The sequence below is a fragment of the Henckelia pumila genome, unplaced genomic scaffold (genome assembly GCF_033568475.1).
Source record: "Henckelia pumila isolate YLH828 unplaced genomic scaffold, ASM3356847v2 CTG_461:::fragment_3, whole genome shotgun sequence".
NCBI lineage: Eukaryota > Viridiplantae > Streptophyta > Magnoliopsida > Lamiales > Gesneriaceae > Henckelia > Henckelia pumila.
In genome coordinates, this window is record NW_027331831.1 from 9,769,973 (window position 1) to 9,795,756 (window position 25,784).

A 25,784-nucleotide genomic window follows, 5' to 3' on the forward strand; every position below is an offset into this window, starting at 1 on the left:
TAGGATATCCACACTCGCAAGTATGTGGTGAATCCTTGACAACAATGCATCGACTCCTATATGTGTTGTAACTGTACCCAATCCCGACACCTGATGACCCCCATAGAGTCGGTAAACGAGTCAAAGCACAGTACTAGCATATAGAGTCTCCATGATGTTTCAAGTAGTAAGGACTAATGGTGTACAACCAAAACCGCGGACTTTATCCACTCGATAAGTGATAACCACTTGGAAAGTCCGGATAGGGTAGTTCGATTATTCATCCTATGAATATCCATTTGCATGCTTCGAACATCTCCATGTTCCCTACCAATGAAACGTGGTACTCCGCATCGCAAATGCTAGTCTCAAACTCGAGCGATCCTTATCCTTATTATCGGACGGCTCAATTGACTAGGAACAGTTTAGAATATACAGTGACTATAAGATGTATTTCATGATAGACATCCCCATGTTCTACCACATCTTACATACACTATAGTATATTCAAGGTCTTTATCAAAACAACAATAGTATATCACAATATAACAATATGAAGAAAGATAAAGTCATTGCCATTAATAAAAGTGTAAATTACATTAAACAAAAGATCGTTTGTACAAAGAGTCATCAAAGCCCATAGCCACAAGTTGGCTCACTGGGCACCCACTCTTTCAATCTCCCACTTGCCCTATAGCCAACTAGTCATACTACGTAGACCCATTGCTTCGCGATGTTTGTCAAACAATGGTCCTGGCAAGGGCTTAGTAAGCGGATCAGCGATATTGTCTGCAGAGGCCACTCGTTCGACAGTGATGTCTCCTCTTTCCACAATCTCCCGGATGATGTGGTATTTTCTCAGTACGTGTTTGGATCTTTGATGAGACCTTGGTTCCTTTGCTTGAGCAATGGCACCCGTGTTGTCACAGTACACCGGGACTGGACCAACAAATTCAGGAATGACGCCCAACTCTTGGACGAACTTCCTCATCCAAACGGCCTCTTTAGCAGCAGCTGATGCTGCAATGTATTCTGCCTCAGTGGTGGAATCCGCTGTGGTGTCCTGCTTGGAACTCTTCCAAGAGACAGCACCGCCATTGAGCATGAACACAAATCCAGAGGTTGACTTCGAGTCATCCACGTCACTTTGGAAGCTAGAGTCGGTATAGCCTTCCAATTTCAGATCTCGTCCTCCATATACCATGAACATATTCTTAGTCCTTCGTAAGTACTTAAGAATGTCCTTCACGGCTTTCCAATGCATTTGACCGGGATTAGCTTGATATCTGCTCGTGACACTCAGAGCAAATGCTACATCCGGTCTGGTAGATATCATCCCATACATGATACTACCTATAGCTGACGCATATGGTACATGTGTCATATTCTCTATCTCTTCATCAGTCTTGGGACACATAGACTTGGATAGAGAAACTCCATGACACATGGGTAGATGTCCTCTCTTGGACCCATCCATTGAAAACCGTTTCAATATGGTGTCGATGTAGGTTGATTGAGTGAGTCCTATCATTCTCTTAGATCTATCTCTATAGATCTGTATCCCAAGAATGTAGGATGCCTCACCCAAATCCTTCATCGAGAATCTACCTGATAACCATATCTTTGTTGACTGTAACATCCCTACATCATTTCCAATGAGTAGGATGTCATCAACATAAAGTACTAAGAATGTCACAGCATCCTTAACTACTTTCTTGTACACGCACGGTTCCTCCGGGTTCTTGATGAAACCAAAATCTTTTATTGTTTCATCAAATTTCTGGTTCCAACTTCTTGATGCTTGTTTTAGACCATAAATTGATCTCTGAAGCTTGCATACCTTATGCTCGCTTTCCATGGATGTGAACCCCTCTGGCTGCTTCATATAGATTTCTTCCTTAATGTCTCCATTAAGAAAAGCAGTCTTCACATCCATTTGCCATATCTCATAGTCATACCATGCAGCTATGGCAATAAGGATTCTTATGGACTTGAACATTGCAACTGGTGAAAAGGTTTCATCATAGTCAACTCCTTGTCTTTGAGTGTAACCTTTCGCCACCAATCACGCCTTGTAGGTCAATACCTTACCATCAGGCCCAAGCTTTCTCTTGTAGATCCATTTACACCCTATTGGAACAATTCCATCAGGAGGATCTACTAAAGACCAAACTTGGTTTGTATGCATTGAATCCAATTCAGACTGCATAGCTTCAAGCCATAAATTTGAATCCGCATCAGAAATTGCTTCCTTGAAGTTTTCTGGATCACATCCAATGTCGGGTTCATCTTGATCCCCTTCAAGAAGAAGACCATATCGAACAGGAGGTCTAGAAGTCCTCTCGGATCTTCTAGGTTCAGGCGTGTCTAGTAATGGTTCCTGAGGCGTAGGATCGTTATTTTGTATTTCGGGTTCTTCTCGAACTTCTTCGAGTTCCATCATCTCGCCTTTCTTATCCAATAAGAACTCCTTCTCCAAGAAGGTGGCATTCCTAGAAACAAACACTTTTGTTTCAGCAGGATAATAGAAATAATATCCGATTGAATTCTTCGGATACCCTACAAAATAACATAAGCTGGATCGACTATCCAACTTATCTCCCACTGTCCGCTTCACGTAAGCAGGACATCCCCAAATCCTCAAGTACGAATACTTAGGAGCTTTGCCATTCCATAACTCGTATGGTGTTTTGTCCACTGCTTTAGTGTGGACGTTGTTCAACAACAATACCGCCGTTTCAAGCGCATAGCCCCAAAACGAAGGTGGAAGCTCAGTGAAGCTCATCATGGATCGAACCATGTCCAACAAAGTTCGATTACGACGCTCCGATACACCATTCAGCTGTGGTGTCATAGGAGGAGTCCACTGAGAGAGAATCCCATTCTCTTTTAGATAGTCCAAAAACTCGGTACTTAAGTATTCTCCACCTCGATCCGATCGTAGTGCTTTAATACTTTTACCTAGCTTGTTTTCTACTTCAGCCTTGAATTCTTTGAACTTTTCAAATGCTTCAGACTTATATTTCATTAAATATAAATACCCATACCTTGAATAATCGTCAGTAAAGGTAATGAAGTAGGTGTGGCCATATTGAGTCCCAACTCTAAATGGTCCACAAACATCTGTATGGATCAAATCCAACAGATTTTGACTACGCTCAGGTTTCCCCTTAAAAGGAGATTTAGTCATTTTCCCTTTTAGGCAGGATTCACAAGTAGGTAGAGAGTTAATATCAGACATATCAAACATGCCCTCTCCCACTAGCTTGTTCATCCTCCTTGAGGAAATATGACCTAGTCTAGCGTGCCAAAGGTTTGCCGGGTTTTTACTATCGATTTTCCTTTTGTTTGTTGTCGCCGGTTTATCAATATAATTTATTGGAACGTCTTTTAGTTTTAAGTTGTATAGATCGTTTTCAAGTTGTCCATTTCCAATCAAACATTCATTCTTGTAAATATTGCAAATCCCATTCACAAAATTGCAAGAATAACCATCTCTATCTAGCATAGAAACAGAAATAATGTTTTTAATTAAATCCGGAACAAATAAAACATCTCTTAAAAATAACTTAAAACCATTCTGCAAAATTAAACAAACATCTCCAATGGCTGTAGCTTCAACTCTGGAACCATTCCCGAGCCTCAGCTGGGTCTCACCCATTCTAAGCCTGCGACTTCTTGTCATCACCTGCAAATCATTGCAAATGTGAGATCCACATCCGGTATCCAATACCCAAGAAGTAGTATTAAGTGAAATGTTTATTTCAATATAGAACATACCCTTTGCAGTTCCCAACTGCTCTAGATATTCCTTGCAGTTGCGCTTCCAATGACCGGGCTTCTTGCAGTAATGGCAAACATCCTTGGATTTTCCATTGTTTGAAGCCTTTGTCTTGTGCTTCTTCTCGGGCTCGACTTTCTTGGGTGGGGCAGAACGTTTCTTGCCCTTCATACTTGGCCCCTTCTTAGCAGAAGATGAGGAGCCCACCAAGAAAGCTGGCTTATCCTTCTTTAGTGTGGATTCATATGTCACAAGCATATTGACCATCTCTTCAAGGGTGGCCTCTATCTTGTTCATATTAAAATTTACCACAAATCCGTCAAACGAAGAAGGAAGAGACAGAAGCAGTAAATCCACGTTGAGTTCATGCTCCAACACCAAATCAAGGGTCGCTAACTTTTGTATGAGCCAAATCACTCGTACCCCATGATCACGGACCGAAGTCCCTTCACGCATGCGACACGTCATCAGCTCCTTAACAGTAGCGAACCTTTCAGCCCTCGATTGAGCCCCAAAAAGTTCCTTGAGTTGAGCGTGAATGTCAGCAGCATTCACGGTGTCCTCAAATCGCCTCTGGAGTTCATCAGACATCGAGGCTTGCATATAGCATTTGGTCTTGATGTCATGGTCCCACCATGCATCAAGTTTGGCCAATTCCTCCGGACTTACGTCAGCTGGTGCTTCCTTCGGAGGTGATTTCTCTAACACGTAGAGCATCTTCTCCGAAGTCAAGACAATCTTCAACTTCCGGAACCATTCCGTATAGTTTGCGCCAGTTAACTTGTTTTGTTCGAGGATCGAGAATAAAGGATTACGCGAATTCATCGTATGAAATACTGAAAAGAAAAACAGACATATATCAATGATTGTTTAAGCAATTTACTAAGACATAAAATAGGCGAAATTTAATTTTATGAATCTCACTCCCACTATTTTAACGATTTCACTACCCTCTAGTGAAAACGGGAAACTTTTTCCTTAGTGAGAACATGGAGTCCAATTGACAAACTTATGGTCCCGAATAATATCAGCCAACCATAATTCTCAAAAGGTAGAGCCCAATTGCTTCCAAAGCAACCCCCATGTGTTTACCTCATGTCCAATAAGGGCCCAATAATATGACGCCGTTTAAAGTGACATGTCAAGATGACCCATCAATATTAAGTTGTGATGGACGGTCGCCATGTGGATCCCCCAATAATATGAGCCGATCCCATGGGAGTTCTACCCAACTTACAACATTTGTCGATCCAATGTACAGCTTTCCGACGAACGGGCCCCCCCAATAATATGAGCCGGACCGTATCCGCGGGTAGCATCACATACATTGACCGTTGATGGAAGGTAGGAACATTTAAACAAATTCAAATTTCCTTTATTTATCTTGATATCAATTTTAAATCATATTTAAAATGAGGGATTTTTAATTATGAAAATTTGTCTCATCATTTTTCAATTTATTGTATGCTTGCCGGATTCATACAATTATGTCTAAAACATGCATACAATCATAATATCATATATTATATATAGGATGATCGATTCCATTTCTAATTGACTCGTGGTTGCCAATCACGAGTCTTAGTCCAATCCTAGGTAATATGCAGTATGCAATGCAATCCTATTACATTAGCTTCCAATTTACATTTCTTCGTCTTTATTGTCTGCTGGGCCCACCATCTTCAAATCTTGATCTCCCACTAAATCTAATGTATTTACAATAAATAGCAATGACAAGTAGGGGATACATTTTAGGGGTGGGAACGGGCCATAAACCAAGCCCACTTTTATTACATATGACATTCATATTGGGCCATAAACCAGGCCCATTAATAAAACCAACAACAATAAAACAAATGTAAATTCCTAACATACACCTACAAAATTGGTCATGGCAATCGATCATCCTTATCCAATAACATTTAATTCAAAATTAATTTATTGGATATCATGCATATGGCAATTTAAATTTAAACAGGATAAAATCATATTTTATATATAAAATCATATTTTACATATAAAATCATATTTTACCTTTTATTAAATAAAATCATATTTTATCTACAGAATCTAATTTTATAGATAAAATCATATTTTACTTAATATATACATAAGATCAAATCTTATCATCAATTGTACCAAAAATAATTGATTTCAAAATTCAATTTAAGGATAAAATATTAAAATTTTCCAAAAATTCAAATTTATCCAAAAATCAATTTTAAAATTTTCGGACTCGAACAATTCGATCCGATGCCTCGTGAACCAATCAAAAACAATTTTTGACCGGACCAAAAATAAAATTTTAACACATTAAAATTAATTTAAATAAAAAAATAATTTTTCCCGCGGGCCGCCCGGGACACTCCCGGGCCGGCCCGCAACCGTGGGCGCGGGCCGGGGCAGCCCGGCTGCCCCTTTAGGGCAGCGACAATCGGCGCCCTGGCGGCGCCGTGCGCTGCCCTGGGCGGCGCCGAGCGTCGCCCCTGGGCGGCGCCGAGCGCTGCGCTGCGCTGCCCTGGCGGCGCTGAGCGCCGCCCGGGGCAGCGACCGTCGCTGCCCGGGTTTTGCCCGAAAAAAATTTTTTTTTTTTATTTAAAATATTTATTTTGTTTTAAAAAACCAAGACTCAAAAATTTTTGTACAATCGATTAATTTAATCGTTTGATCTGAGCAACCTGGCTCTGATACCACTGTTGGAAAACGCGGCTCTCAGATCAATCACGATTGATACCCGGTGCAGCGGAAGTTTAAAAATTTTATTATGGAACAATTCCATATTGTGGGTATCAACCGTTCAACGATTAAATTATAAGTGTGTGTAAAATTTAAATAACAATTATTAAATTTTACCTTCAATCTCGAATCGAGATTATTGGACTCCAACAGATTTCTCTGCTCTTGTTGTCTCTCCCTGGAACCGATGAACTCCTTCAATCAGGTCTACGAATGGAGGTTTAATCCCTCTGATAGATTGCACTAGAAAATCTATCAGAAGTTTTCTGCGAAGAGAATAACGAATTTGATTCGCTTATTCCAGACTGCAATTCAAAATCACAAACCGGAATTTCTCTGACAGAGAGAGGGAGGGGTCGGCCGAAATATTCTTGAGAGGAGGCTAGGGTTTCGAAATTTTGCTCTCAAAATTATGACCAGTTGTGTCTAATTTCTGTACTGCAATAACTTATTTATAATGCAGGCCACTAACACCTTAGGGCCCATTAGTCATAAGTTGAGGCCCGACAAGCAAAGCCCGCATGTTCAGAAATTAATATAAAATTCATCGTGACTCCGATTGATAAACCGATTTTACCAATGTGCACAGAAACCATTTCTGCACATTTTAAAGTCAAGATAAATTTTCCTGAATCCGAATTCAGTGGTTTCCAAAAATGTACATCCCTATGTCATTTTAGGAAATCCTACTCCCTTACTCTTATTTAAGAAGTCCAACTTCTTTATTCATTAAATTTAACTCTTTAAATTTAACTATCTCAACGGGGATTAAAAACTCCATTACACTGTGTGACCCTCAATGGTTCAGGGATACAGCTAGCCGTGGGCTCACAACTCCTTGTGACTCGGAACAACGATTTCCGACTTGCCCAACGAATCATGGTAAAGCGCCTAGCAACATCGCCCCATGATTCCCTAGGTATCACTGATAGTGCCTACAAGAACCAGTAGATTTTGGTTCGCGTACAGTACGGTCCCTTCATCCATATATCCCGATCGAATCAACAACCATTGGTATATCGAGAGTCGCTCAAGATTCGATAACTATGCAATACATCTTGAAGATCAAATTAGTGACATCGCATGTGCTACTAAGAAACCATTTCTTAAATCACATCAAGTACTCTGGCCAGAGATTCGTCACACTAATATCTCCTCAGATCGCATAGGATATCCACACTCGCAAGTATGTGGTGAATCCTTGACAACAATGCATCGACTCCTATATGTGTTGTAACTGTACCCAATCCCGACACCTGATGACCCCCATAGAGTCGGTAAACGAGTCAAAGCACAGTACTAGCATATAGAGTCTCCATGATGTTTCAAGTAGTAAGGACTAATGGTGTACAACCAAAACCGCGGACTTTATCCACTCGATAAGTGATAACCACTTGGAAAGTCCGGATAGGGTAGTTCGATTATTCATCCTATGAATATCCATTTGCATGCTTCGAACATCTCCATGTTCCCTACCAATGAAACGTGGTACTCCGCATCGCAAATGCTAGTCTCAAACTCGAGCGATCCTTATCCTTATTATCGGACGGCTCAATTGACTAGGAACAGTTTAGAATATACAGTGACTATAAGATGTATTTCATGATAGACATCCCCATGTTCTACCACATCTTACATACACTATAGTATATTCAAGGTCTTTATCAAAACAACAATAGTATATCACAATATAACAATATGAAGAAAGATAAAGTCATTGCCATTAATAAAATTGTAAATTACATTAAACAAAAGATCGTTTGTACAAAGAGTCATCAAAGCCCATAGCCACAAGTTGGCTCACTGGGCACCCACTCTTTCATTTGCTGTGCGACCGTCCTCTTCCCATCACGGCTGCATCACCGTCACTTGTTTTCTCCGAGATCTGCTGCGCGGCTATCACTAGTTCTTTTCCAAGATTCGTGCGCCGCTGCCTGCATATCCTTTGGTCCGCCGTCGCCGCCTCTTCTCCTCCTTCCGCCGCTTTTTCTTTTCCAGCCCTGCATCGTCGCCACGCCGCCGCACCTAGCTGTCGATCGGTGATGGGATGAAGGTCCTTGGAGATGGTGGGGATGATTGGATAGATAGGGCATATTTACACACCATAGACTCATACATTCCAAATACACATATTCACGTTGGAAGAGGAGAGAGGGAGATAAAATTTTTCCTTATAATATAACAATTAAAAGCACGTGAAGGAAAAGTGATTAATACCTGCCATAGGATTATTTTGACCCTTGCTTTAATTTTCGAACACAAGCACTCAAATACTGCAAGAGAAAAATAATTTCACGTTAGTAGGTTATGATGAAACCATACTGTGCTGCTGAATTTATAATGACTGTAGTTGATAGCGTTCTACTGGATTTCTAAAAATATTATTAGAATTCTATTGGGATTCGACAATTAATATTCTGGTAGGATTTTGATTCCTATCCAATTACACTGTAATTATTATTATTTTGCCAGGATTTTAATTTCATGGCGTCACAGTCCTACTACGGTTTCTCCATCCAGGTTGATCCCCCCGACATGACCGAGCAGGTCGATCCCCGTAATTTTCGCAGTGGCTCATAATATTCGTTCTCGGCAATTAAATTTCTGGCAATACTCCAATAAAAAATCTACTCTCGGTCCTCTCAATACGCGCGACACGCCCGAGAGTGGGGGGCCTATGATAGGTTACACCTAAAAATTCAACTGGGCTTGAGCCCAATCATGAAGGTACACTCCAAATATTTGTGAGGTCCAAGCTTATTTAAATATTATATATATTTAATTCAAGCAGGCCCTGAATTCTACAAAAGCCCATAAGAGGCTCGAGCCCGTGAAACACTCCGAATATCTATAAATAGCTCAAGTCACCTCATTATTAAGGTACACAGTTTTTTAAGCACTATATCGCTCTACTCTCGATTATTATTCCTTGAGTAATAACTGACTTGAGCGTCGGAGTGCCTTCGCCGGGAACCCTCCCGGCTCCTCTGATTTTGTTTTGTGACGTAGGAACAACCCACCGAAGATCTCCACCGGGAACATACAAGGATCTGTTGATACTCCGAACTTTGCGGAAGCAATGTGTCATATACAAGTGATTTTTGGCTTCATCACTTATAATAACGAGATAGAGTCAAAACTGCAATAAAGATTTTTCTCTCAAGACTAACTCTGAATTTGCTGATCCACACAAACTCTGTCCTTCTAACTGCTTCTTCAATCCGTATCTGCTCAACTGTACAAACACAACTGAAATGGTTTGGCTATGGGGCTGCTACTCTATTCGGTCATACTCTGAATCAGTCATCTCAAGCAACTTGTCATCTCAACCAATCCAATCTCATCAGCTAAAGAGCAAAAGAAATTCTGATCTGGTAACCCAACAACGAGAATCTAGTGATAATCTGCATCAAAGGACGGAAAACATTACGTGAAAACTAGAAAGAGACAGAATGAAACAAGTCTGTAGGATAGATCGTCCATCATCTCCGGACTCTAATGATATTCAAACAATCTCAGAGACGATTTATCTCTCTTCTCATTTCTGAAAAATCTTTCTAAAATTCGGAGTCTTCAGAATTATTCGATCTTTTCGATCAAAATACAAAAGTCTGCATCTAAAATCTGAATACTTCGACCGCTAAGTCCAAGTCCTCTTTATTCTTGACACACAATCGTCAATCAAAGAGAAATACCGGTAGTAGATAAAATAAAAAAACATATCTTTTCGCTTAGAGCAACAGCTGCTGCATTCGATATCTTCGGAAAGAAAGGATTTCCAATCAGAAATTCCTCAGTACTTCTAATCATCTTCTCTTTCTTATACTCAGTCTGTACGGCAAAAAAGATTATTACTACAGCTTCCAACATCAGGGAAGATTATGGAAATTTCCACATAAGAAAAGCGATACAGATCTTCTAATCAATAAGATCGCGACGAGATCAAAGTCCTGATTCAGACATTGAGTCTCGAGCGTCTTCAGCTGTCTCAATGCTCAGGCTAATAATTGATTCTTCCAAACACGAATAAGCCTCAAATCTCAATAAGAATAAATGCAAAGCACCTTAAGGTATTCAATACAGAAGAATAAATAATTCGGAAGCGCTGGTCAATCTCTTATTCAAATCTATACGAACTGGTCTCATAAGATTAAATCCAGACATAAGAATACCTCATGCTGAGTAATCGGCTTACGAACGATAAGAATTTCTCACAGAATCTGCGATAGGACTCAAACATCTTCAAATTCTAGGTAAAGACGTCGATACAGATCAATTAGTATTGTCCCGATCTTGAGGTGATCAACAGAAATTCCACCTCCAGATAACATGGTTGAGAAAATCAACTCAAATCAATCAAAATTTCGACGTCGGTAAAATAGCATAACACTGCTCGGCATGCAATCAGCGATCATCAACCAAGAATCTAAAAGATCAGTACAACTCTTCAAACGGATGTGAAATCCACCGATCGAATACTTACGAATTCATCTAACATCTCTGATAGGTTCAGTTCAAAGGGTCTATAAAACTGAAGCCGAGTTTACAATTCAAATGGTACTACAACAAAATCAAAGCGGTCATAACTCATTCCGAATCCACTCTTCCATACCTCTTTCCTACTAACTCCCAACTGATGATGTCTGATCTCAAGTCGTTGCTGAAATTATCCTCATAAATCAGAGGCAATCTCGGAATCTCATCTGGCAATACCAGCAAACTCTCTAACCATTGATTAATCAACTAATTCGGGCTATATACTAGGACCTCAACTTATACAAAGAGAATTCCTCCGTACAACTTCGAAATTAAGCGGTCACACGACAGACGATAGAAACTACGAAATGCAAAAGCTCAAAAAGGCGGAGGATGCATCATAGTAATATCCTTAGTTAAGAAATACGGAGCGTAACAGAACTATCAGAATAAGAGCATAAAATCATACTCAACAATTACCCGCTGTGTCATCATCGGGTGCAACACAAGTCTGCGGATCCTCATTGAGAGCAAGATTCAGCGTCTGCTGAATCGGAGGTTGATTCATGATCGCAGAGCCTCTAGGCCGATTCTGGTGCGGCGGTTGAAATGAGTGAACTACACGAGCTTGTCCCTCATGTTGAACCATCGGTCTAAAAGAACTCCCCGACTGAGACCCAAATGTATAACGCTGAGGACATCTCCTAGCAAAGTGTCCTGGCAGATGGCAGATGGCAGATATTGCAGCATCCAGAAATTCCAAGACAATGCTCGCTGAGGTGTTGACCTCCACAGTTATTGCAAGATACACCGGAAGATCCTGAACTATGTCCAGAACCAGACTGTTTCGATCTGCTGGAGCTAGAAGAACTACTCCCATACTTCTTGAATGATTGTCCTCTCGGTTGCAAAATACCTCAAGTGGTACTTCCTCTGTACACGGTCGGTTTTTGGAACGAAATCTGCCTAAGAAATTCAGCTTTGAACAAACTCCACAAAACAACCAAACCTTGATTCTCTAATGCCTTCTTCCTAGAAATCCGCCAACTTTTGGCAGTCTCTTGCAGTTGGTACATAACTAACCGAATTCTACGGTAATCGTTGTATTCCAGAGAATCAAATAACTGGTCGATTTCTTCTAACCAATTCACACATTCCACTGCACTCTCTGAACTTCTCAGGGTTGGGGGTTGAAAGGTCTGGAACCTCATCAACAAGGCTTCCATCAGCATTGGAGTAACGTCCATTCTTCGGTCGTAGAACAACCTCGTTCAATCGAATTTCGATACGAAATGTTCCTGTTCAAAATTTATCGAGGAACACATATTTCAAATTCGAGAGCATTAGGGCACAACATCTCAATCTCAACTCAATCATCTCGTGTCCATAATCTCTATTCAATAATTTTATTCTATCTCAGAAATATTCAGTTGCAATTGAGAAATAATTACAGTGCATATTCCAGATAATTCTTGCTTCACAAAATAAACCACAAAATCATGTCGTTCAAATGATCTTCACATAATAAAGCATGCTCGCATGGTATTTAAATAATTCAATTAAATAACTCAATCATATGCGAGAATTCAATTCATGCGGACTCGATCTACCCCGCTCACTCTAATTCATTCCAAGAAACTTATCGCTCTGATACCACTTAATATAAGACCCCGTTTCTAATCTTCTAAACTCGATTAATTAAACACAAACGAACACGAGGAGCCGCGGAAAAGAAATTAAATTTTATTTTATTTTTTTAAAGGGAGGCCGCGCGGTCGCGCCTCAGCTTGGCGCGGCCGCGCATGGCGCCCTGCCCGGGAAGGAACGGGCTGCGCGGCGCACTGATCCTGCTGCTAAAAAATAATTCCAACGCACGACCAAAGCTCGGGGGAGTGAAACGATCATTGCTCTAACAACAAAATCATGCATTGGTACAAAATTCCAGTAACATACAATACAAGACTAATAGAGTTGTTCAACCGCTCAACAGAGTAGAACATACATCGGTTCTAAGTTCCATAATCCAAAATACCATACGATGCAAGTTCAAATACAAATTTGACTTCCACAACAACAAGGCCTCACTTTATCAACTCATCCACCTAGCCATGTGATCTCTGACTCGATCATGCCCCACCTGATGCCAAGCACACATACAAAAGCAAGACAACAGCCGGATAAATCCGGTGAGAATACAATTCCCAGTAAAAGAGACAAAACATGCATATCACTTAAAATATCAAACATGATATATGACACAACCAGTTAAGAATTCCAATGACATATCAATAATTCCAAATCAAAATGCATAAAATGCAATGCATGTCTTTAAAACAAGGATTATCAAATCTGGATAATCACAAGGTAAAGGTTCTCTTCTCTCAATTGGGATCCCGAGGATAGAATATCACCAACACACCGACTCTCCCGATCGAGGTGGATGGTGTATATTTTACTCCTCTAGACTCTGGGCACCTATAGAGAGTGTTTCTCGACAATTGGTAAAAATCTGCTAACCAATATCACTCAACTATAGTCCACAGAACATCTAACTCTTCTGGGCCTCTCTTGCCCGCAAAACAATGGTAGTTGGCTCAATATGAATGCAAGTGCAAATCAAACAACAAACACATAGACTTCAAGTAGCATGCACGTATGTGATTTCTTCGGGACTCTCGAATATAACTCCGATTCGAGAACTCGTCCCATTTCAAACGATGTCGTCTCTTACCTCTTCTTTGATTGACGTAGCTGCATACCGAACAAGCTACAAGCACAAAAGACTCAATCAAACATCATTCGATTCAAGTCAAAGAATAAAGTAACCTCGATATCAAACCTCGATCAATTCGTCAACGATTCGAATTCTGTAATTTCTGGACTCCAAAATCTGCAACTGAATCTGAAAGGAGATATAAAAAAATTCCAATGCCAATCCATCCAAATCAAACCATTCAAACTCAATTCCAACTCCTAAATCCAAAATCTCATCAATATAAACGATTGATATTCCAAAACTCAGACTGGCGGCATAACGACTATAACTGATCAAATCGGAAATACAGACAGTATAATATCAATCCAATAAACTCAAATCCACCATCAAACAACCAAAAATGGCTCAACCCAACAAATCTCCAAAACCCAAATTTCGAATAATCTACCAAAAAATCAAAACAATTCCAAACGACGTCCAAATTCAAAACCGAAAGAGAATAAACAATCAGAACTCTGCCAAGAACAACATACCCGAAAACCAATCGATTCTAACAATATCCGAAAAATGGAAAGTGTCTGATCGAAGATAAACTTACACTACAGCGGAGCTCTCGTTGTCGTGATCGCTAATCTGCTTTCAGAATTAAATTCTAACGGACGGATCGAGCTCGGACTGAAATCCCAAAGCTTGGAAGCTCACGTTAATGGAGGAATCGGCTTGGGAGGCGTGGGGAAGAAGGAGAAGATGAAGACCCATGCCTCTCTCTCCTATTATATATATAAGACCAAGTCAAACATGCTATAAATATTTAACAATCTCCATTTTTGCATTTAGTCCCTGAAAAATCCAAAATTTGCAAAAAGGATCTTGATCAAAATCAAGTCGGCTCTTGAACTCTGTAATCTCCGATTATCTCAAATAAAGTCAATTAAGATAAATTCGGGGCGTTACAAAACTAATTAAAATGATAAGTTCAAGCATATTAATTTTTCGATTTAGGACTATATAGTATTGAATCAAAATCTAAATTTTTGAAAAGATGCATTGCACAATTTGCAATAAATAATAATAATAAATAAAATGATTATATAATGATAAAATTTACTATTAATTCTATATTAAATTGAATAAAATAATATTTTTAATTAAATAACTATGAAAAATATTAGTTATTTTATCTTAGTATTAGTTATACAAAAAATATATTTTAATAGTAAATTTTATCATTATATAACCAATTTATTTTTTTATTATTTACTGCAAATTGTGCAATACATATTCTCAAAAAATTTAGATTTTATTTCAAACAATATAGTACTAAATTGAAAAGGTAATATGCATGAACTTATCATGTTGGTTCAATATTTTGGTAAGTTTAGTTATTTAAATCTTTGTTTATGAATGCATGTTTAATGAAAAAATTGGAAACACGAAGTGATTTAATAAAATAATGATATCAAGGTAAATTAATAATATTTTTTTTAGAAACAAATTAATTAATAATAAATTTAAAATAAAAATTCATAAAATGTAAAGGTTTGATAAATAATAATTTATCATATCTTATGGGTTGAATTGATTTAAAAATTATACTCTCAAGGGGTCAAATATGTAATTTTAATATTTCACAGGGATATTTGGTGCAAAAAAATCAAAATATTGACCCAGTCGCATGAGGAGCGCGTGCGCAACAATCGCTCATATGAAGAGACGCGTGTGCTAATTTTATAAAAGGTCATGGGTGAAGTTGCTTATTAAAATTTTACAGGAAAGAAGTATGCATTTTCAATATTTCACATGAGTATTTGGTGCAAATAACTCATTTATCTTTTAAACCTAATTCTTTCGCATATCCCAATAAATGAAGCATTTGTATCTTCTTGCTATCGAGGAAGTCAACATACTCAATACTCCCTCCTACATATTCCTTTCATGCACTCGTCCCCTTCGTTGTTCCATTGTAATAAAATTTCAAACTAAAAAACCCAAGTTCTCCTAGATAATCTGTAGATATAACAAATACACAAAAAAAAACTTTTATGAGTGTCATCGACAAAGTAATTAAACAACATTTATATAACTAAAATACTGGAAAAGGATAGAAAATACCATAGTTCGGGGTGAATTCCAAAAAACATTTACTTCGTCTAGCCATCACAGTTCAATGCAAAAATGTATCTTCACTGTTCAATATAACAATAACAAATGCTAAAATGAGTTTTCAGCAAAAAATAACAAATAATTTGCTAATTCTACAATACAAAATGTTAGAAATTTGAATCCAAATTAAAGTGAATTACATTCCCTCAAATTCAATAATCAAATTATTCGTCGTTTGATAAAAGTTTTATAACTTGTAAGATTGAGCACAAAAAACAACTCTCAATCTCGCAGATGAGCACAGAAAATTCAAGCTTCACACCGAAAAAGAAGAGAAATATGAGCAAAAAAAAATATATATGGTCCGATAAAAATACCAACTACACGGCAGCCAACACTAAGACAAATTTCCAATATAAGCTCTCAATAACTTATAGTGGTTGAATGTCGACGTTGCAGCTCCCGGCGGCGTAGCAGCCCACCACCGGAGCAAAGGCGACGTCTTGCATAGAAATGGAGAACAAGAGATTTGGGAATTAGGGTTCACATAGATAAATAACTTGCGGAGATCGGGCTTTTTAATGAATTATCCCTGAATATTTCATTCCGTTAATTCAAACCGAGAGAGTTAACAGGAAGATATATTTGAGACATATTTACAACGATAAGGGATGTATTCAAACCATGTAATTTTTTAGGGGTATAATTGGGACAAGAGGAAAACATTAGAGACATTTTAATGAATTATCCCTGAATATTTCATTGGTGCTTAGTTTGCTAATTCTTCATTTTTTATAATTATTTTAGGAGTAAATATTTAGAGCTTATCGAAATAATTCAAATTTAAAAAAAGTGCAATTGTATGTGATAATTTGATATTTAGGTAGAGTTTGGAAATCTTATCCATCAATCGAGAATAAAAATTGAATACCCGACAAAAATGAGCATAAGGATGAGAATGAATTTAATAAACTACCGAATCCGACCCATTGTCGTCTTTGAAAAATCTAATTTATTGGAAATACAATGTGACTAATGAAGGTAAGTTGAAGACCGACCAATTTCATGTGGGCCCACATGTCTCATCCTTGAAAAATCTAATTTATTGGGAATACGATGTGACTAATAAATGTTAGATTGACCAATTTCATGTGGGTCCACATTCAAGCCTTCATTCAAAGATTGGGCAATTTCATGTGGGCCCCACATAAATGTATGTGTGGCCACACAGCTATACGATTGTCAAAGAAGTTACCCGTAAACAACTGACAAAACTAATTGGTTGTTCACATTTTTCAACTTTTTGGGGAAGATCTACACACACAGGCAGATTGACACACTATGGCAATGATCAGTTCATCACTTGATAAATGGGATCCCGGAAAAAGTTTGTCTGGCATATTCTTCGTACTCCAAACCAAAAAACTGCCGCAAGAAGAACTCCTCGTACTGTATCCGTTGCTCGAAAAACCGCCAAACTACTATCGCAAAGCCGACGGATGATATAGGATTACAAAGCATTACCTGAGTACCAACAGACCAGATAAGGAAGCCACGGTAGCTTGGATACCGCAAATACTTAAAGACTCCACGCTTGACCAATACATGATGCTCTTCATGATAAATCTTTATGAGATGAGTGAAGGACCTACCCGGCCCCGGTTATTATAGCCGTCTTTCGAATGATTTCGCCGGCTACTACCATGGCAAGGCCAATGTCACTTAGTTCCCCGTGTTGCTTCAACCGCGGGGAGAAGTAAAGTTCAACAAAGTATTCTATCATAGAACACATCAAGGCCAGCACATAGTTTTTGCTGATGAAAAGGGACTTCAGCGTTACACTGTTTTTCCCATGGATAGTGATTGCTAGAACGTATTCAAAACTATGAAAAAAGATTAGAGCGAAGCACATTTGACATAACTGCCTGCATGCTGCCATGATGAGGATTTCTGTCATTTTTCCAGAGGCCAAGGCATCCACCAGACAATTTTTTCTCAGAAAAAATAATAAATTTCGGGCAGCGAATCATCTCAAAGAAGGAAGTCTGGACAACATTTTTGCACAGCACACTTGAGAGGCGAAAAAACAAACAAACAAACAAAGATTAGTACAAATCAACCCATTGATATATGTCCCCAAGAACTGGTTACAGGACCTTGGGGAAAAATCCTTTTTTCCCCCTTTCGACGAACAATTGATTGATCACATAAATATGCCACTCATATCAGAATCATAGTAGGATATATTCATAGTACTGATCTCAGAAGCTGAAAATACGATCAAAAAAGATGAGAGCACCCAGTAGAAAAAAGGTTTTTAGAGAAAAAAGAAAAAAAAAATTCACCGAGTAAAATCCAAAATATACTTCTCAAAATCTGAATTTAAATTCCATTATCGAACATACCCAGGTTGAAATCGGTTGCCACACTCCACAGGTGACAGGATCATCATGGCAGAAACGAAAAGCTGGAGAGCCCACGAGTTTTCCCATTTCTTCGTTCGTAACTTCCCATCCATTTGCGTGTCGAGTAGCGTAACAGAAGCCACGCGAATGGGCCGACAGACACATATTAATTGGGCTTATCATTCTTATTAGTATGCATTAGGCCCAAAACTGATGAAAGTCCAGTTATATTGTAGGCAAGACGCCGGCCCATGGTCATTGCTCCGATAAAGTTGCATATATCTTTTTGGACAAGCCACGCGAATTCACTTGAAAGCGAAAATAATCTTTCGCCTCGGTTGAGTTGAATATGTAAAAAATTGGTAGATTTATATCCCGTCATATAAAATAAGTAAGCTGAGTTGAATTTTTCTAACTCACCAAAATGAAGGGTTGTTGGCTGGCTTGGTGTAACCCGTTAAATTACACAAATCCGTCTCACCATCTAAAATAGATACATTAAGTTGGTGTTTTAATAACCTATTTAAAAAAACGATCAACCCACCCGAAGGATGGTGAGTGGAATGCGTTTATGAGCCGGCCCTTGGTCAAAAGGAATAATATAATATATTAAATTAAAGTAAAGTAAAATACAGTGATGCAAAAATCATTTGAAATGGCAAATAGCTTAATTAGAAAAAGGAAAACAATTAGGTGAGATTCCACGTATGATGTCAAAGTATGGTTTAGTTCCGTCTAACTTTAGGGTATTATCTTAAGAGAAGATCTAACAACCTATGATTTGTTATGACAGCACTATAATATTAATTATGAATATGTGTTGAGATGTATATCCTCGAAGAAATGATTTAGGTACTACCCAAAAAATACGATCACATTAATTACGAATTAATTAATTAATTAATTAATTAATAATTTAATATACATACGTCATACGTGTGTGCGTGTCATGTGTCATCTTTTTTCGAGAGACTTTGAATCAATAAAATACGAGGGGTCAATTCAGAATATATTCATGAAGCATCGTTCGAAGCACAAACGACAGAAAAACGAAAAGTATCACAAATCACTGTCGGGTTCGTCCGTTGCATCAAATTTTCCTTCCTTTGCCACGCGATTTTCGGAAAACCCAGGTGAATATCATCTGCCCTCTTCTCTCTTTCTGAATTCGTCCCCATATATTTTCTTGGATTCATCCGTGTAAAAGTATGTTTCGGATATAAATCTGTGTAAAGGTTCAATGGTATCCATGCAGGCGTTATCTATCACTGAATATCTTAGTATAAGTTATCTGGTCCGGATAATTTTGTTGTTGGATTTAAACATGATTTTTTTTTTTTGGGTTCTACTTTTTTTTATGTATGGCTATCTTGGATTTTTACTGTAGGTTGATGTTTTTCATTTGAGTTCTTTGATTTGTTACTATCCTTGATTTATGAATTTAACTTGGTATTTTCGACATGTGAGCTTGTTAGATTGAGAAGATGTAGCGCTGGAGTCTAGAATCTAGATTACATTATATTCTGGAGTGTGTATTTCATTGATTAATCAAGTTATCAGGAAAAAATTGATGACTTTTGTGAATTAAGAATCATGTCTTTGGGAGCATAAAAAAAAAGGTTATTCTTTTGAGTGAATTTGTTTCCAAAAATTCAAGATTCTTGCTACAAGGAAGCGGCAGCTATCTTCCCCTGCTGGTTTCATTCCTTTAATTTGATAATACAAAGTGAAGTGCATTAGTGGGCAAATGTTCATTAATTAAGTAGAGGGGCAGAAATTAAGTAGAAAACTTTTTGAATTTGAACAAATGTTCATTAATTAAAAAAAGACGTGTCTACCAGAAAGTTGGAGGAGGAGGGGGGACCGGTGCCTCCAGCTACCACTTTGCTCTTCCACGGGCCTTAATCATTATTTATGAGCTTGGGATAGTGGATGATATAATTTCATTGTTTGTTGTTATCAGGCTAATTTCATCAAAGCTTTGCCACACTTTCATTTTAAGTGTTTATGGAGAGCCAGATTTGTAATAGAGCAACTCAATTCTTTGAAGATTTGAAAAGCTTTCTGCGCAGATGTTTATTTTTTATTCTATCTGTTGGTCCTATGCCAAAGCATATCGCATTTATCATGGATGGAAATCGGAGATATGCAAAGAGGCAAAATTTAGAAGAAGGGGCTGGCCATAAGGAGGGGTATTCTGCCCTTATGAACATGCTAAGATATTGTTACGAGATGGATGTGAAATACGTGACTGTTTATGCTTTTAGCATCGAAAATTTCAAGAGAAGGCCTGAAGAAGTTCAATCCACTATGCAGTTGATTCAAGAAAAGATTGAATCGTTAATTGAGGGTGAGAGTGTGCTTAGCCAATATGGAGTGAGGGTGTATATTATTGGAAATTTTGAACTATTGAGCAATGCTGTCAAGTTGGCAGCCAAAAGGGCTATGGACGCCACTGCTGATAATTCAAAAACTGTGCTATCTATTTGCATCGCCTATACGTCAACAGATGAGATTGTCCATGCCATTGAAAAAACTTGCGAAGAAAAATCAGAAGAGTTCAGAGTCCTTGACAGTAGTGGTGCCGGATATGGTTTAATCGGTGTAAGATGTAATGGAAAAAATAAAGACAAGTCTCTCATCGATGTGGAAGATATTGAGAAACATATGCGAATGGCTGTTGCACCAGATCCTGATATCATAATACGTACTTCTGGCGAGACCCGTTTAAGCAATTTCCTTCTATGGCAAAGTGCATCATCCCTTCTGTACGCCCCCCGAGAACTTTGGCCGGAGATTGGACTTCGGCATTTGGTGCAAGCAATTTTGGATTTCCAAAGAAGCTTTTCTTATTTGAAAAAGAGATGGTAACATAACTAAATTCACACGAAGGGCGTTTCTTTCTTAACTATAAGGTCCACAAAAGGGTGAGGCTTCTTTTTAACAGTGTGCTAGTCCCTGGTACACAGCATGAGGTATTTGTTATGTGTGAATCATAATTAAGAAGTTTGTGTCTTGTATTTTAAAGCAGTTGATATTGTTTGAGTTTCTTGATCTAATCAGAAAGGTGATCGTGTAATTTTGGCGCCTCATTCGAATCATGTGGTTAATTCTGGGCAACCGAGAGTTGGTCATGTTGTTTACTGGATATTTTAATGTATACAATAGTTCATCTGTTTATTGAATGGAAAACCAATCCATTTGGTAATGGTGAAATGATGCAAAGAGTGCAACGTTTCCTTGTTTCCGGGGTAGGATTCCCCAGGTCTAGTCGGATGATCTCCTTCTCTTCTAGGCTTTCTTCGACGTTTCCTTTTCTACTTCCTTCCATGATACGCAGATATTTCCTTTTTCTACTGTCTGTGTCTTGTTGGGCGGTAAAAGATTTCTGTACGAACTTGTTCATGTGCAAATTCTGTTTTGCTTCTTAAAGTTGATTTTTTCATGCTATGGTTCCGTTTCTTGTCCTCAAGTAATTTTCTCCGAGTGAGCAGGGGCTATGATGCACACAACTAGAATTTCAATACAATGAAGAAACATGAAAAATGCATGCAAATTAAGAGCTAAAATGACATTCTGAGATGCGAATTCAGCACAGCACCTATCAACCGCGGAGACTTGCTGACTTAGATCAAACCAGTGTTTGAGATTGTTTTCAAAAAGTGGTTTTCGAATTTGGAGAATGAAAAAATCAAAAGCAATTCTAATTTTGAAAATTTTGTGAAAGAAAAACTTAAAAGCACTTTTTGAAATGAATCTCAAACACCACCTAAGACTATAGTGTTTGTTATCACCAAAAACATAGTTTGAAATGAGGTGTACTGGTGCGTTTTTTTCGCGCTCTTTCCATCTTCAAATAATTTCCAGTTTCTGCAAAATAGAACTGTTTTTCAATCCCACTTTCAAGCTGGTTTGCCTAAGCGTTGAAAGCTTAATTCCCCTGAAACTTGCTGCATCCGATAAAAAAATACATGAAGGTAATGATTGGAAATAGGAAAGCACTTTTAAGCTTTTTTTCACAAAATTTGAAAATTTTGCAAAAAAAAAGCTCTAAAATACCTCTTAAAAGTGTTCTCAAACACGACCGAAGTAAAGTGCTGATTTTGCAGCCAAGATTGGGCCGGTAGGTGTCGAGTCCTTGCCTCTAGGATGCAATATTGCTCTGTAATATTTCAGTGTTCCATAAAATGCACATGAGCACCCGTTGGCATTGGAACTTGTTTGGACTCTGTAAATATTTTTAAAATATATATATATATATATATAAAAATTCCGTTGGAAGTGGGGTTAGACAGACTTCTACATGTATATAAACATAAAAAAAAGTTACAAAAAAACCTAATGGAGGAAAGGGACTAGACCAATGCTTGTTTATTTTCTCTCTTTGTCACCTTTGGATTACTGAATAGCATATTTTAATTTGTCCTATTATGTATTTTAATATTTTTTTTCCTTTTTTCATCTACCATCGTCGGGGAAGCAATTATGTCAAAACGGTCTGTGGGGGTGGTCGACCTGCAGATAAATTTGTCCTATTAAGTGTTGACGTGACATCGAAAATACTGATGTGACGGCTGAAAATGATTATGTGGCACCGAGAAGTGATGACGTGTCATGCGTCATATCAGCACTCAAAGGAAAAAAGACTAAAAAATCAAACATAATCAAAACTCAAAATTAAATACTCACCGAATCAAAACACAAAATAAGCAAACATACATGACTATTTTGATTATTATCCCTTATTATTAATTACAAAAGTTGACGAAACTAACAAAAAGATATTTTGAGAAAAAAACGATCATAGGTATAAACACACAACATATGCATTGTGTCGCTCATATATGTATAAAATTTATAACAAAGAAGAGGGTGTATAGATATTTTGTGACCGAACTTCAAATTTCTCTCGTTTTTACATATTTTTTAATTTATGTGTTGTATTATCGGAATGATAAAAAGCTTAACACATCTCATTCTTAATTACTTTTTCAACGAACAAAAATGAAAAATAAGAAGGTTTTTTTTTATTATTCAAAATCCCCAAGTATGACATCCCTTCTCTGTAACTTCATACATCGGAACTCGGAACTCGGAACACACGTTCTTATAGAGATAAACGCTCTTTCACATCTTAACCCAAAATGGATAGAGAGACTAAAAGTTCCTTTTCTTTTAGGTACTCTCGGAAATAGATCCATTGGAGATGAGGTGGGGCATGTAGCTCAAATGATTAGAGCACGGACTAATAACCAGGGTCAGAGGTTCGAATCTCTCATTGCCCACAACCGGCCCAAAAGAGAAGTATATTTGCCTGTGTGAGTAGAAAAATCATGATCGAGATAGCGGACCAAAAGCTTATTTATGCTTGATCGATTAACAATAAGTTGAGGGCAATGCGACGATTAAATTTCAAATGTTTACATAAATATTAGTCCCTCCAAAATTTAATTTAAATTTTTCATCACCAGAAATTTTTTCTTTAAAAAATAAAATAAAATTACGTACAATTTCGATTTTCGATTTTTGATTTTTGGTTTTTTATTTTTGATTTTGTTTTGGTGGCATGCCTGATTGAGCTGCTCTAGCCCGACTTAAAGGGTCTTCCTCGGTGTTGGACTCTTGTCGAGGTCATAATTCTTTGTTTATTTGGCCTGTAGTCCAGAAGAAGTTTAATTGTCCTATAAATAAAATCGCTTAAATGAAGATAATCTTTGTTTATTGGGCTCGTAGTCCAGTAGAATCCTAATCATCCTATACTTGAATGTAAATAAATAATCTAAAATTAGAATATACTAGCGTCTCATATTAACAAAAAATTTATGAATAAAAGTTGTTAATTTTTTTTAAAAAAATAAGAAACCATTCTCAAGCAGGTAATATATGTGAGAGTTAGTTTTTGAATTTTGAAATTAAAATATAACGTGAAATATGAAATGATGGAAAAGTTTTATGAAATGATGAGAAAGTTGCATGTAAATTGGAAATAAATTGAAATTATTAAATACTTTATTTATTTATTTATTGGATAAAATTATTTTTGAAAGTTACATGAGAATACAAAAAGATAGTTACTCTATCACTTCTTGTAGCTTTATTAAATAGTAATATGGTAAATATATATATATATATATATATATTTTATATTATATTCGACGCTGTCTTTATCCATTGGGTCCTCGAAATTCATATTTAAAAACATCAATTCTCGAGTCAACTAGAATAATCTTTATTAAAAGGTTGATCCCGAATGAGGACTTCATCTCATATGAATAAGAAGTTCATTGGCTCATGCAAAGGTTAAATTGAGGGATGTGCACGAGCAATAGGGACCTGAGGGATGGAGCAACATGACCAACCTTCAAAACATACCCACAATATTTCAATAAGAAATATGCTTCATACGAGGATCGAACCTGCAACGTTGAACTAGAATAATCTTTATTGAGAAAAGAGAACATGGATGAAAGGTAGGTGCACTAATAGCGAATTATTCTTTGATTAAAGTGTTGATACATCTCCAGATTCCTCGCATTGGAGTTTTATATTTGATGAGATTTTTCAGAAATGAATATCGATACCAAAAAAAAAAAATCAGTAATAACATATCAATTTATTAAAATATGACATTTTTAAAAGACAAAAATTTAAATGAAACGCTTCACATATTAATTTTATAAGATTTTATTTAACTTATTAAAAAAATATTACTTTTAATCACGACTTGTCTCCTATCCCACGAGATCTACTCTTTTTTAAAATGAACACTAAACTATTTTGAATGGGCAATAGTTGGTGCGATCAATGCTAATTTATTTGAGTTTAAGCAGTGTTAGGGAAATCTTCTAGCTTCTATGAAGTATTTTTCAATTTTTTTAATAAAATTTCAAAATTTCGTTAAGAAAAAACTATAAAACACTTTCTAAAAGTTATTCTAAACACTGTCTTAATATAATTGGATATTTTTGTCTAGTCCGTTCCTACCTCTCAATAAATTATCACACTGAAAATAAAAGGGAAAAAAATCTGGACTTCTATTGCCACGTGTATAGGACATTCAACACATGTACATGATGAGTGTTGCGTGTGTCACACATGTTCAATATATATTTTTTAATTAGGATTGCAAAAGAAGTTTTTTAATTCCTTCAACAGTATTATTCGCAAGTTGTCAAACAGATATAATTAATTAAAATAAAATATTTTTTCATAAGTTAAATATAAGCTATATCTGAAAAATGATTCAAGAGATCGTTACACATTGAATAAAATAAGAAAAATATAATGATAAAACAAAAGAAGTTTTTTAATTCCTTCAACAGTATTATTCGCAAGTTGTCAAACAGATATAATTAATTAAAATAAAATATTTTTTCATAAGTTAAATATAAGCTATATCTGAAAAATGATTCAAGAGATCGTTACACATTGAATAAAATAAGAAAAATATAATGATAAAACAATAGATCCTTTATTCTTTATGAGAAACTAATTTTTCTAGCCCATTTCTAAAGTATATTTTTAAAACTAGCCTTCTCTCTTTGACATTTTAAAATATAGCCTTTTATAATTTTAAAAGCCTAAAATA

At 37.0% G+C, this 25,784-nt stretch overlaps 1 protein-coding gene, 1 long non-coding RNA gene and 1 pseudogene across 4 annotated transcripts; 1 reads left to right on the plus strand and 2 right to left on the minus strand.

Moving 5' to 3' along the window:
• Positions 1-15,462: 15,462 nt before the first annotated feature.
• Positions 15,463-16,319, minus strand: LOC140871260 (uncharacterized). Its single transcript, XR_012147671.1, has 3 exons — positions 16,169-16,319; positions 15,801-15,874; positions 15,463-15,695 (listed from the first exon to the last, which is right to left on the minus strand). It is a non-coding gene; the product is annotated as an uncharacterized lncRNA (long non-coding RNA).
• A 767-nt stretch (positions 16,320-17,086) lies between these two features.
• On the minus strand, positions 17,087-18,268 carry LOC140872305 (protein-S-isoprenylcysteine O-methyltransferase A-like; annotated as a pseudogene).
• Positions 18,269-19,208: 940 nt separating this feature from the next.
• Positions 19,209-21,588, plus strand: LOC140871818 (dehydrodolichyl diphosphate synthase CPT3-like). Of its 3 annotated transcripts, none has more exons than XM_073274546.1 (2): positions 19,209-19,329; positions 20,160-21,588. In XM_073274546.1, the coding sequence occupies exon 2, from the start codon at positions 20,204-20,206 to the stop codon at positions 21,065-21,067; it is 864 nt and encodes a 287-aa protein (XP_073130647.1). In that variant the 5' UTR covers positions 19,209-19,329; positions 20,160-20,203; the 3' UTR covers positions 21,068-21,588. The 3 variants fall into 3 exon arrangements, with proteins under 3 accessions (XP_073130647.1, XP_073130648.1, XP_073130649.1); XM_073274547.1 differs by lacking the exon at positions 19,209-19,329 and adding an exon at positions 19,342-19,431; XM_073274548.1 differs by lacking the exon at positions 19,209-19,329 and adding an exon at positions 19,348-19,402.
• The last annotated feature ends 4,196 nt before the right edge of the window (positions 21,589-25,784 follow it).

What these genes read in the sequence shown, in the direction of transcription:
- LOC140871818 (XM_073274546.1), top strand. Translation starts at nt 20,204, where the DNA reads ATGGAGAGCCAGATTTGTAATAGAGCAACTCAATTCTTTGAAGATTTG.